The 14,247-nt window shown below is 40.6% G+C and overlaps 1 protein-coding gene across 1 annotated transcript in view; it reads left to right on the top strand.

Moving 5' to 3' along the window:
* sorcs1 (sortilin-related VPS10 domain containing receptor 1) overlaps window positions 1–14,247 on the top strand; it is a gene marked incomplete at its 3' end in the record, with an annotated part of 151,907 nt that overhangs the window by 80,857 nt on the left and 56,803 nt on the right. Inside the window, exon 3 of the mRNA XM_079220231.1 lies at window positions 4,924–5,023. Within this exon, the coding sequence (XP_079076357.1) occupies window positions 4,924–5,023 (100 nt within the window). The remainder of the gene's footprint in view (window positions 1–4,923; window positions 5,024–14,247) is intronic.

Genomic DNA, 14,247 nt, shown 5'->3' on the forward strand with positions numbered 1-14,247 from the left:
GTTCATAGTCACTTGTGTTTCTACAGCAAGCTAACACGGAAACCTGAACTGACCCTGTACCTGTCAGGGGGCTTTCACAAGCCACAGTCCGTCTGGCTAGTCCCAATCACTGAGTGAAATTGATCCTTTTATTTTTTATTTAGTCAGCTTCGGTTTCAGTGCAGAACTGGCAAAATATAAATATATTTTCTGAGAGATGTGAATAAAGGAGAAGGGCCAAAGCTTTTTCACCTTAGCTCTGCACTGGTCTACTGTGCGCACACTTGGGGTTCGCTTGAAAATGGTCTCAGACCTCCTCTGGCAAACCGCGGCTGACCAATTGTTTTACTCAACAATCCAAAACAAACAGATCCACATTTAGACTGCCACGTTTGAGAACCGAACTACGGCTATATATTTGCTTTGTTTCATCCTTAAGTAGCTTATTAGGCCAATGCAAAACCGTTGGAAACAACGAGACCCAACGCTCGCCCAAAGCTTTCTACAACAAAACAGTCCAAACCTGACAACTAGGCAGCAGATTCCCAAAGGTATGCTCAGACTGAAGTACATTGTAGGTGAGCTAGGTGGTTAACTTACATAGAAAGAAAGAAAATACAATAAAATGCACACTTACAAATACATGTTCCAGCTTGATTAGGAAACACAAGTGAAAGAAGTGTATCTAGAAACTCTTAGATTAAACCGGCCACTATGCCAATCCGGGTCCCTTCCCCCTTTACACCTCCTATACTTCCGGTGCCCCTGCTCAGACCCCACCCACCTTCGAATTTGGCCTTCATTTTGGTCTCATCTACACACCTGTAAAGTTCCGTCTTGCCAACCCGGGGTCACATTGGGCAGATGGAAGTGCTTTTGTCACGGCTGGGGAGTTATGCCATCTATTGTAGTCGCTTCATAAACACACATCATGATATTGTGGGATGCTCTTCTCTACCTCTTAATCTTTACAGTTTTAAAGGACACTCTTGTCTCGTGTAGCTTTGAGAGTTAGCCTGCTGCTCAGCAGAAACACTCTCTGAGCTTGTTGAGAGTTTCCTGTCTCAAGCAGTGTCTCCAAAGAGTGACCTCATGTTAACTATCCCGAGATGCTTCAGCTCTCATCCCCCAAAACATAATAAATCAAACCCTCACGGAAAATGTAAAAGCTGTGCAGTTGCTGCCTATCAGGGTTCATACACATTTTGACCAATGGATTTCCATGACTTTAAACCAAATTTCCATGACCAAATCGGTGTATACATGAAAAAGTGAGTAAATGTAGTATTTCAACTAACAATGAGAATTCCAAAGCATACAGTAAACCTAAAATGACACAAATGAATGAGACAATAGTTTGATTAAAAGAATAAACATTTATATAGATGCCTGTATGTATGCCTGCTTATATTCTGAGCGTCTTTCTTTTAAAAGCATATTCATTATTTCAAATTCAGCGCAAATGAACGTCATGAACACATGAATATAACACATTTACATGACTTTTCCAAAACTTTTAGGATTTTTTTTTTTCAAGGACTTTTCCAGGCCTGGAAATGACCATTTTAAAATTCCATGACTTTTCCAGGTTTTCCATGAGCATTAATAAGTGGACATAGACATAATTTTAATCCGATCTCAGATACAGTAGAAAGGGATAATTAGGCTTTTGATTGTCCTCCTAGCATATCCAGGATCCATTTTCCTCATATCACTGTAATATGACTGATACCCTTATTGTGTCCTCGTACAATAGTTCAGTTTCTCCCCCCTACTTGGTTTCAACATGTGGTCAGTGAGCAGCATTGGCTCACCTATGGCCCCTGTGAAGCCAACATCCGCTCAACAGATGAAATCACCGCAGTGCGCTCACTCAGAGCTCTTTACACCCACACATAACCACGGAGTAGCCTTCCAAAGGCCAGCAGCAAGGCGGACAAGTTTCACTCCAAATCATCGTCCTTGAGAAACTGTCATTTTCCATTAAATGTAACTACCATCATCTCGGGGGGCTTTCAACTGCTGGGGTTGGGCTGTTTTATTGGTTCATGTTGAAAGTTGCTGTGACACTAAAAATAAGTCATTAACCCATAAATCAAGTGATTCTGTGACAGGGGCCTCCAAGGAGCAGATCGATAACCTGATGACGTCATACTAGACTGATCCAACAGAATGTGCCCGGTTGCAAGAACACCAGGTCATGGGGGGGAAACAGCTCCATGCATCATTTTCAATCAAACTTCTTTGGCAAAATGTGTATTTTAACGTAAATCAACTTAAATTATGCAAATTATAAGATTATTTTATTCCAATGTGATGTTACAGAAGATCAAATTAATTAATTGGGTGAAATCTCTGAGGGTGGGTAAATGAGCGAAATTGCCAGTGCGCCTTGAATATTTTCGTATTTTCATGGCTGTAAACTTCAAGCGTGAAGCTCAGTAAACTCCTTCAGAACCCTTCAAACAAGGACTTTAGTCTGGATTTAACAGCTACTCTGAGAGAAGGTGGAGAGAGAGAACATCAGTCGATGAGAGTGATTGCTTCATTTGAAGTCACACAAGGCATTCTACGGTGTCTTTGCTGCATTTTTAAGATTTGCATGCTTTGGGCACGATCTTCATGTGGAATTAGAATAGCTTGTTGAGCTGATTGAGCCTCAGACCACTCAAAACAAATTAGACCTGCCAGCTCAGATAAGTCGTTTTAGACTTTCGGAGACAGTCTGAGATGCTGAATTTCAACCAAACACAAATTTTGCATTAGCGCTTTGACCAACATTTGAATATTTCAGCAGTCATTCAAAGCTGGTCTTGGTTTACAGTCATAGACGTAAGCTGAAAGGAGTTTACTCATGTATTGGGATAAAAGAGGTATGTGGCAAAGAGAGAAAGAGAGAGAGAGAGAGAGAGAGAGAGAGAGAGGCGTGACACGGTATCCTCAGTGTTATCCTAATCACACCTTCTCAGTGTTTTATTTATCATTAATGTCCATTTTAAAATGAATAAATGTCCACACACACGATTTTAATTAATTTAGAAACGCATCTATTGAATCAGTTTAAACACAGAAAACCTTTTGAACTGCATGAATTTACACCCACATAAAACTTTGCAAAAAGATTCTGCTATTTGTCTAACCATTTAGTTTATGCAGATTAATGAGTGATTGTTAGCAGTATTTTTCATCCATAGAAGCTTTTAAGACTCACTTATTTAAGTGGTGATCTGAAGGCAGCACGACAGACGGTTCTGTATCTGTAGCCTCTCCTTTGAAGACACACATTCATGCACGATGATCCACCAATGAATGCTTGGACCATCAGCTCCAGGCCACAAACCTCTGTGTGTTCATCAAAGTGGTCAGTTTTATTCTGCCAGGTTACAACAGTGACCTGGCAGAATAAAACATGACATCCACAAAGCTAATGTATTTCTAGCATCTTTGGCAAAACTATTATATTTTTACATAATTCTACCTAAAACATTTTAATGATTCATTACATATATTTCACTAATAGACTGTAAAAACATGGGCGTAGTCTACGTGAAGTTACCTATGGGTTTCTAAAGTGAATGCCTCAAGCCGTCGCCATCATCTGTGAGGAATCACATGTCCACCCTAGCAGGCCGTCACCATGTAGTTTAACCCACTTTTCTACCATAGAGAAACAGAGGTGAAATCTGATTGGATAAGAGCTCTGCTTAACCAGATGCCAAACCGCGCCTGCGCTGTGGCCAGAAGCTGAGGAACAGACAAGACAGGAGCTGTGCAATGAGAAAATGAGCTAATAGGGAAAACAAATTATAATCGTGCAGTTGTCCCCTTTTGTTTGATCTGATTCTGTTTTGTTTGCCATTTTGCCCGTTTCTTGTTTTTTGTTTTTTGTTTTCTACTTGCTCACTTCTGGACTCACCTGCCATGCAGGTTTTGTTTGGGACGTCTCTTCATGAAAATCCGCATTAATTATCCGTCTGCTCCTCTTGCCTGTCTGGCTTTGGGTCCATCCTCCGTCTGTTCTCCAGACCGTGACATATTGTTGTTTGTCACCCTTGTGAGCTGCACCAGGAGGAGTGTCCAGCATAAAACCTATGTCAAATCCAATGATGTGGATCATAAAATCTGATTTCCACTCCGGATCAGTTGAGGCCCAGTTTTCCAACTAGGGAGTCGGCTTTGGTGACAGCCAAACAGCTGCAACTGACGATGTTTTATGTCCTATTAATCCAAAATGGTAACACTTTATAATAACTGCACGTATGAAGCAGTTAAGCTAAGCATTCTTCCACACTTTATAAATGATGGATTCACCATTTGTAAATGAAGCATTATATAATGCTTCATAGCGTGCAGTTATTATAAAGTGTTTCCGAGCCATAGGACCAGAGAGAGACTTCTCTAGTCCACTGCTGCCTCTAACGTGACCAAATATTACAGAGACAAACTCAAATAAACAGGAACACTTCATAATAACTGCACGCTTTGAAGCATTATATAATACTCAATTTACAAATGATGAATCCATCATTTAGAAAAAGTGTGGAACAATGCTCTATAAAGTATGAATGAAGTGTTTACTCATACTCAACTAATGCTTCATCACGTGCAGTTATTATAAAGTGTTACCTTCAGAGTTATTACATGTTCTAGGTTTAAGTTTAATAACTATAGTTTGGAATTAGTCTTTACATTTTTGTATCATTTGTGTGATTGCATTGCAGTTAGTAAATCAGACTTTAAGTTGTATGAATCACACTGATAATGGACATCTGGAGGAAACAACTGTGTGTTGTTGTTGACCATAATGATGTGGCCGTGTTGCTGCGTTGAGCACGACAGGGACTTCATTACATCAGCGCTCTCTCACGAAAATCTCAAGGGTGACTTTTAATTGCAACAAGTAATTCATCAAGTGTTCATCCAACCTTTCTGATTAAATTTCAGGTCAACTGACTACGGAGCAACGTACCAGAAGCTGAACGACAAAGTGGGATCCAAGACAATACTCAGTTATTTGTACGTGAGTCCCAACAACAAGAGAAAGGTATTGTTCTACTTTTTATTTCCTTTGAATTTAACAACTGTCTTGATTGTTTGTTACTTTTGTTTTCTTCTTCACGGTGAGTCTGATACTCAATGTGTAGAATCAAATACAGGCATGGCTCATGGTTTGATGCCTGTCTCTCCTCTGTCACTCTCTGCAATGTCAGTGAGATGCATTGAGCACAAAGACTGTAAATAAGACCTGGACCTGGGTCACGGATCAGCTGATTCCCTTCTATTGGCACATGCTCGTCCAGGGCCACTATTCAAGCTGTTTCCTCTGAACCCTCCTGAACCCCAGCTCCTCCTCCTCCTCCTCCTCCTCCTCCTCCTCATGCTGTGTTGGACTTAATGTTATTATGTTGTCACTTAGGCCGGCTCTGTTTTGTACCCTCTGAGGCTCTTTGATGCTGCTCTTCCTGCCTCGGGCTTTTTACATAAGCTCATGCTTGCGAAACAGAGATATATCGCCAAATATAATTGACTGCAACTAGAAATGAAAGTTTTCTTCTGACTAAAGTGGTGCTGACTCAATTACAATGTTTATTGAGGTAATAAATCAGGTGAGAAGTAGGGTCATTATCTCACAGACTTCTATAGAATCAGACATTTGCAAGAATGCAAGTTTCAGTCACTTCACTCTCCTGACCTGGAGGTTGCTGCCTGATTGAGCAGCACTTCATTTATTAACCCACCTAGACAGTTAGCTGGGAGCAGGAAAAGAAATACTCTCCAACTTCTAAAATTAATAGCTTGGCTATTGTCTCCCTTTTTCTTCCTGTCTTTCCGGGACTACATCAATTCCGAGCAAGGGGAAACAGACAGGGATGGGTTCATATTCCAGCCATTCATTTTGGCCGTGCCTCTGTATTTCTCTGGGTTTGAGTCAATTCATGGTTAAAACCATCCGGCTCGGTTCACTCCATAGTTTCACCTTTCTCCTCGTACACCACTCTAATCAGGAGGGGTCATTCTCTCTGAGTTAATTATTGTCTAATAATGAAGATGAATTGCAGCGCCACCTCAGATCAAAATGCTGGCTGGCCCACCTGATCCAGTTAGGTGGTCTGTCGGTAATTGGGACGTCCCCGAGGTCAGGTAAAGGTGACAAGCCCGATTAGACAGAGTAAGTGAGTTGAGCCAGAAGATAGGCTACACAGGGAGGATTTACACACATACAAATCACTGATACACACAGCAATAAAGAGGAGGAACACAAGAATAAAAACACAGCAGTGAAGTGATAGTTAGAGAAGTGATGGATACAGAATTGCCTCATAATAGAGAAGACGCTAATAGAGGCTGTGCAAATGTGAGGGGATTACAAAGCAATATGCAGATTGTGCATAATAGCCTGTGATTTACAGTAGAAGCCAAAGTAATTTAAAAAGTGCAAAAACAATTATATAAAATACAAAATGAAGACAAATATATGTGTGAAATATCATAGCCGTATTCTGTGAGAAATATACAGACAAATATGCATTTTGCTATAAAAGATAAAATGCCTTCAGTACTAAACCTTTTTTTACTGAATCATAGGTTCATATATAGATGCAGATTATTGTATATACGGAGCAACATGTGGGTTCTCAGGGAGAGACTTGTTTCCCCTAATGGCCAAAGCATGCCCCGCCCTCCTCTGCCTCTTAATACTCATTGCCTTCGTTGGTTGGGTTGGTTAGGTTTAGGCACTCATCATGATTAGTCAGGGTCAGGCTGAGAATATCAAGGTAAACCAATCAGAGACGGTGTAGGGCGGGTCATGCCTTGGCAGTCATTTGCTGCGTTGTGCAGGGAGTGTGTATTTTTGAAGCAATGGGCCATTACAACTATGGAGCTCTTTTGTTTTTGTAATTGGGTTTTCCCATTTGCAACGGCCGTCAGAACAATGGCTTGGCACCCAATCACCAACGCTAAGCCTGTGAGTGAGTTAGTGTCCCAAGTGAGGGAGTTCAGGTATCTTGGGGTCTTGCTCGTGAAAGAGGGTAAATAAAGTATGACGTCAACATGTGGATAGGTGTGGCATCAGCAGTTATGCATTTCAAACATGGTAACACATTTTGGGTGTCTGAAACAATGATGTCACAGGTAAAAGCGACCTTAATGATGGGTTGGCCCAGTAACTCCCATTGCAACCAAGTTTGCCTGCAAAATATATATTGGATCTGACATGACCTGAGGAGAATCAAGACTGGCGATACAAGCTGCATATTTAGTTAGAAAATCCAAATCTTATTGACCGAAATATTAAGTTGTGTTGGAACTTGTGCCTGTGACTTTAAGATTATTGTAATTTAGACCAGAGGAAGCCATGCGGGCCACTGAGTTGTTATTTGACGTTCAGACCCAACTATCGAAGGCAAGGGTGCATTGTTGTGTACTGTGGTGCGTTGCTGGAGTTACAGGTGAGACAATGAAATATGAACAGAAAGTTTAGCTGGAGTAACAGATATATGAGGCCCCACTAGGATAAATAAGGGCTGCATCCAGTGTGAATGCAGTATTAGCCAACCCAACTGAATTTTTTAAAAATAAATTATTGCCACAGAAAAAATGAATGCCCCTGTCCATAAAGAGGACTCCTTCCTAATGCTGAATTGAACCTGAATGAATGACATGATTAAAAGCCAGTGAGTTTTTAATCATCTGGTTTTGAGTTGGATGAGGTGACATTGGCAAGGTACTTATGCAGGCTAAAACAAATTACAGGCAGCACATTAATAAATGATGAGTGTTAACAATTTTTTTCTGCACTGAGGTCCATTTGGATCCATTTAGTCTGGTTTCATTACAGCCCTGGGCCATTAGCTTTTTTGAGCATTTCTGTTTTGTTTTTGTCTTTTATCCATGTCCATTTTTGTTTTATATAAGGGGGTAATGGGTCCGAACATCTTTGTCATTTTCATCTCTCATCCTTTTCTTGTTATTCAGTGTGCCACATTGACAAAAAGGTCATAATTAAACTTGATTAAAACACCACATCTATATTTAAATATTTAATTATTTAGCAGATCTGTGATTTAAGTGAACATTCACACAAGCCAATTCAAATGGTCAATGTCTTACACATGTTCACACGCCCTCTCTGAGTCTCATTCTCTCACATGCAGAGTATCCCTATGTGGCCAAAGCTTGACATTTGTAAACATAAACAAGACTAAAGGTCTACAGCTACACCAGCGGCCCCATGAGGATAGAATAATTACATGCAAGTCCCAACAATGGTGGATGGATGAAAAACAGAGCGGGAGCTTTGCTTTAAACAAAAACCCATCATGCTGGCGTGTAGGGCCCTGAATTATCAAGGAGTGTGGTATTGATAACCTCCGTCGTTAGCTGTCCTCTTTATCTGTACTTTTTAACATGCTTGTGTGAAGAGATCAATCATTACGACACTAACTACACTCGCTACTGTTACAATAAAATATGATGACACATCGGTGAGTAGAAACAAAACACTTTTTCAATAGAGCTGATTAACAAACATGAACATGTAAACAAAAGTGAAACCTATTTCAATCTGCTCTCTCCACAGTTTCTCATGCACGCTGGTTTACACAGGCACAGGACCCGTCTGTCTGTCTTATTGTTTAGCTCATTGTTCTTGTAATCTGGCTGAGACAAAGCAGCCCTCCTGCCTCTATCAGATATAGTATATATATCATGACTTTGATGTTTTAAATAGTTATGTTGCTGCTCCAGCAGCTCTCTAGCATTTAGTTGTATACAAACAAATACATTCTAATCCTGTACCTATTATGTTGTCATAAAAAATAACCGATCAGAGTATTGATAAAGAACTGAACCAATAAGAGGAGGAGTATCAATACACTCCTCTGGATCCCCGTTGTGTGAGAGCAGCAGAGAAAAGGCTGTTCCCTAAATCAAATGTTTATCCTCAGAACGGTGCTCATGTTTTGCTCTCAAGTCTCTAAACGCTTCACTTAATTAGAGACGGAAGACAATCTCCCTGCTTTCTGTTGTTAAACCTGTGTGAAACAATTATAGAGTTGTAAATGGACGAGAGACTGGTTGTTTTGTTCTGTTTTAAACCCCAAAGAGCTTTATAGTATTTTCAGCTGTGAAACAGAACCTGTTGTCTCATACATTCCTGCGGTGCTCCCAGTGACGTCTCAAACATCTCTTCCACTTCAAGGTCTACGGACCAGTTCCACACTGTATTCTTGATGAAGTATTTTATGATAGTCTCAGACCAGAGGAATCACATGTATGATTTTTGAAAAATGGGCTTGGTTCCTATTTAATAATGCAGAAGAAGCAATGCCTGAAAGTAGGGGAGGCTCGGTGTATTGGCTTCCTCACCGGCACCGCTGTCATCTCTTGGTGACAGCATCTCTTCATGTAAAAGGTTACGTCATCTTTTGGTTCCTTCAGAGATGTCAGTTCTTTGAAGGGTAATGTAATTCACAGTTTGGCCGTGGCAAAAATATAAATAATAAAATAAGAGTAAACGTGGGAGAAAGACGAAGAAGAAGAAGCTACTAACTCTCAATGAATCACGTTTCATTTACATTATGGGGCTGGCTATTCCTCAAAAAAAACATGAAGGTCTATTCCTGATTTTCATTCTTATTTGGACCCAAAATAATAAGTATATCTTCACGCAACCAACTCTGCAATCATGTGAATTCTTGCAGATCTTAAACATGGTAATCTTGATTCATCCCATCAACGCTTCATTAACAATGATCTCATTAGCATGCTGATGCTTGGCATGTAATCTACCACATGCTATAAACAAGCTAACTGTACGCATGCTAACATGTGTTGAGCTTAGCATGCTGACAGGTTTATTAGTATTAGTATATGCTAACCATGCTAATGTTGTTTCGTAGTAGTAATGTTTAGTGCCGGCTGTGGCACAGACATAGAGCGGGTTTCCCTTCAATCAGAAGCTCGGCGGTTTGATCCCCAGCTCTTCCCGTCCATGCCAAGACCCTTAACCCATGAATAGTTAGTAATGTAGTGCAAGGTGCACCTTGCATGGCAGCCCCCGGCCGTCATCACTGTATGAATGAGTGTGAATGACTTGTGGTTTTAAAATGCTTGAGTGATCGGAAAACTAGACAGGCGCTGTACAAGTCTATTTACCATTTTCCATTAGTATATTAGCATGCAGTTAGCATTGTAGCATGCTACAGTAGCATTAATATCAAAGCAGAGGTTGACAGGAACTTGTTTTCGAGGTGTTGTGCTGCACATGAACATTTTAAACTGTTGTGCTATATGAAAAACAGGAGATCACCAAATACATATATTTTTTTATGTTTGATTGTTCACCATCCATATATGCTTTGGACAGCCTTGGCATGGACACATTTGGCAAATCAAATGGCAATCCATCATCCAACAGACGGAAGGAGATCGCCATCGCAGTGTGACTGAAATCAAACACAAAGTTACATAATTCAGAGAAACAGATTTGAAAACAAACATTCTCCCTCTCAAATACACACACACACACACACACACACACACACACACACACACACACACACACACACACACACACACACACACACACACACACACACACACACACACACACACACACACACACACACACTATCTCTGTTCTTCCACCCACATACAGTTGATTCCCAGCACACAGCTCACATGTCGGAGAGGAGGGACTGCAGCTTCCTCACTCTCGCTGTCACCCCCGGCATGGCGCCATGTGACTGCTGCTAGTGGCAGACAAAAGCCCCTCTCTTCACTCAATAGTGGGAGTATATCAGGCCTCTGTGGCTGCAAGGTATGGAGGGAGTGAAGCGCTGGAGAACCTAGAACAGAGGGGGAGAGAAACGGAGAGAGAGGGAGAGAGAGAAACTGACAGAGCGCAAGTGAGCGTGGAAGAGTAGAGATGGGAGGAAAAAGGGGGGGGAAAAGTGACATAGCAAAAAAGTAGAGCGATGGCCCAGGGGTCACCCATGGAGAAAACTGTCTGACAGCACTGCAATTACATCAATTTTCATACTGTGGCTTCACACTGAGCCCGTACATGAGAGAACACATGTCGAGTGCATATTAGGGGAAATTATTCAGGGTTTTAGTCTGAGTCTTGTGTGAGAGCACATTATTACAGTAAATGGCTGGGGATGGTGAGTGCTGGTTAAAAAAGAAAAAACAAAAAAACTGACAGTCTCCTACAAATGGGTAATGCCTCTAATGGTTTGAAAACAAAGAGGAATTTTCCAGAGGAAAGCGTATGAGTGACAGATGGGTTCAGTCGCTGCTACTTTACACTCTTTAGTCTTTGAGTTCTCTTTTAGGAATACACTACTGCTTTTTCTCAAGGATGTATTGACTAAAACAGCAATTGCCGGCCCCAATTGTTTTTCCGGCAAAAGGCCTCAATTGTATTTGTGTGTGTCTGCCTCCTCGTCTGTGTGTGTGTGTGTGTGTGTGTGTGTGTGTGTGTGTGTGTGTGTGTGTGTGTGTGCGTGTGTGCATGTGTGTGTGTGTGTGTGCATGTGTTTGCCTGCATGGCGCTCAAAAACAATTACGACCTTGTGTGGCTCAAACGGCAACGACAGGCAGGTGGGTGGAATATGAATTCACCTCAGATGGGGCCTCTCCCACTGTCGAGCTTCAAAGACTATTGTTTAGTGTTTCACTTCTGGATACAAGCTCCAACTTAAAAGTGAACTTTAATATTTCATATCCTCAAACTGTCCTCAAAATGGCAATGACAACAAAAAGTCTCCCAGAAAGACAAACAGAATCCATTAGACAACAAGAGGGTGTCCAAAGACGTATGATGCAAATGCTTAGAGGAATTTCATACATAAATACTCAATATTATATTACATTTATAAACATTTCTCTGCAGTAGCATCACTGTACAGAAGGTTTCATATCTATTCATCTTTAAAGTATGACCAAAATATCTCTTCAGCTTTTTTTACATGGATTTGACAGGTTTACAATATTTGCCTTTGCTTGGACATTTTCCATTAGGTTAGAGTGGTCAAGTCTTGCTTATAGTTGGCTGATCATTGAATCATGTTTTTTTTTGCTCATTGATCCATATTGTCATTTGCAAGATTGGCTTCCATTCTTTCCACACACCACACAAAAGAGCTGAGGCATCAATATAAACTATTCGTCTTCTTGACTTGGCATGAGAATGAATGAAGTGTTCCATCCATTTCCTCCAGGAGGCAGTTCTGTGTGTTGCGTAAGAGGTGTGCGTTTGTGGGTGCGGCGCTGTCCGCAGTGCTGAAACGGAGCGGATTGACAGCAGGGAAACGATACTCCGTCAACAGCAGACAGACTATTATGGTCCCACAAATGTGGACAGTGCAACTTAGTCTACATGGGGATTTATTTACACATAGTGAGAATGATTGAAAGCACATGAGTTATACATTTTTTGGGGGAATTAACAGTGTTATTAAATGTCCATTAGTACCAAATTGATTATATATCATGATTTATTAGGAGAAACTAAACAATTATGTGTAAAACCGGACATTTAATCAATTCTTATAATAATAATTTAATTATTAATTCTTAATAATGACTGACTTTTTTTTTTATCTTAAGTGCGGTGTCAATTACCCTGTGTTTCCTGTGGCTCCTTCACAATAAAAGCTGGCTCACTCTCACTGGACACCTTAAACAGAACAAACCCATCATTAATGTAACTGGCAACAAAAGTATTTTTTTACATTATAACAAGAAAAAAATGCCCATTGTGAAAAAGCCTATTAGAATAACTTGTTGACCATCCTGGAAAACAAATCTAGTCACAAACAATTATGTCAAACTCAAAATGAAATGACCTTCAGTCGAAAAGTGCACAAAAATAGTTATTTTCAAAGTGTTCAAATGTCTTAAAACATAACTCATTGAGAACACAGGAGTAACTTTGGTGCTATGACATGTTTTTGTTAATGTTTGCACAACATTAGAATATTTAAACACACAGTTAAACACATGTTGACAGGTTTATGTAACAAGCATTACAGACACATTCCTTTTAGTGTGCTGAAAATGTAAATGCACTTAAACCTAAACACTGGAAAAACCTTTCGTAATAAATTCAGTGCAGTGGCCTGTTCATAATGAGCTGAACTCAGCTACTTACTGTGTACTTCTACAGGAAAACATTGTAATCGAGGTGACTGTGGGTCAGCGGTGGAGTAGGGTCGTCCTTCAATCAGAGGATCGGCGATTCGATCCCCATAGTCCGTGTTAATGTATCCTTGGGCAAAACACTTAACCCCAAGTTGCTCCCGTAGCGGTGTGTGAATGTTAGACAGTCCGGATGGGCAGGTGGCACCTTGCATAGTAGCCCCTCCCATCAGTGTGTGAATGGGTGAAGACTTTGAGTGGCCTGAAGACTAGAAAGGAGCTCTACTAGTACAGTCCATTTACCATTTAGTACAGACAGAGAAATTCAAAATTCAAACTCCACCTTGAACAGACACTAAGTGCATTTTAGTACATTGTGCTGATAATACCTCTCTTTCACTCTTCTCTTGAAGTAAACATTTGAATGCAGGACTTGTATTGTGTGGTATTTTCAGCTTTACTATTACTAGTTCATAATTTATCGTCGGCAAAAATGTTTCAAGTACTTTTTCTACCAGTGCAAATGCAAAATAGAAAGGATGAAAAGTGAAGCATGACAGCATTTGCCTGTGACCATCAACTTCCTTTATCCAACCCTGGGAAAAAGTCGGTTCACAGGAAAGATACCAGGGACCAACTCCACTGCAACCAGGGCCTGAGGCCCCCAAGAAATATATATGTATCATAATGTTTAAACATTAAAAATAATGGATCATGGTTCTATTCTAACTCATAGTATCCCAAAATAACTTACATGGTCGCAAAGCACTTACAATATATGAAACTCAACTGTATGTTGCTGAGTATACCTGACAGAGTGACGAGTTGCATTGCAGATTCAGATTATACTCACAAAATATAATATAATGAAATTATGATGAGTTATTATGAACTATATATGTATGTCGTTAACACGGCGGCGGACAAAAAGACACGTTCCCTCCTCGTTAAGAGGCCAAGAGTCATTACGTCACATACCACCTGGTGCAGGACCAACATTCTATCAGCCCATACCGACGCAGAAGTAACCGAAGAGGAGGAAGGGAGGTGAAGAGTCTCTATGTCCGCCAGCTTTTTAAGGACACAATGCATGCCAGATGAATCAGTGAATCAGCCATGCTT

This window comes from Taurulus bubalis (genome assembly GCF_910589615.1).
Source record: "Taurulus bubalis genome assembly, chromosome: 6".
NCBI lineage: Eukaryota > Metazoa > Chordata > Actinopteri > Perciformes > Cottidae > Taurulus > Taurulus bubalis.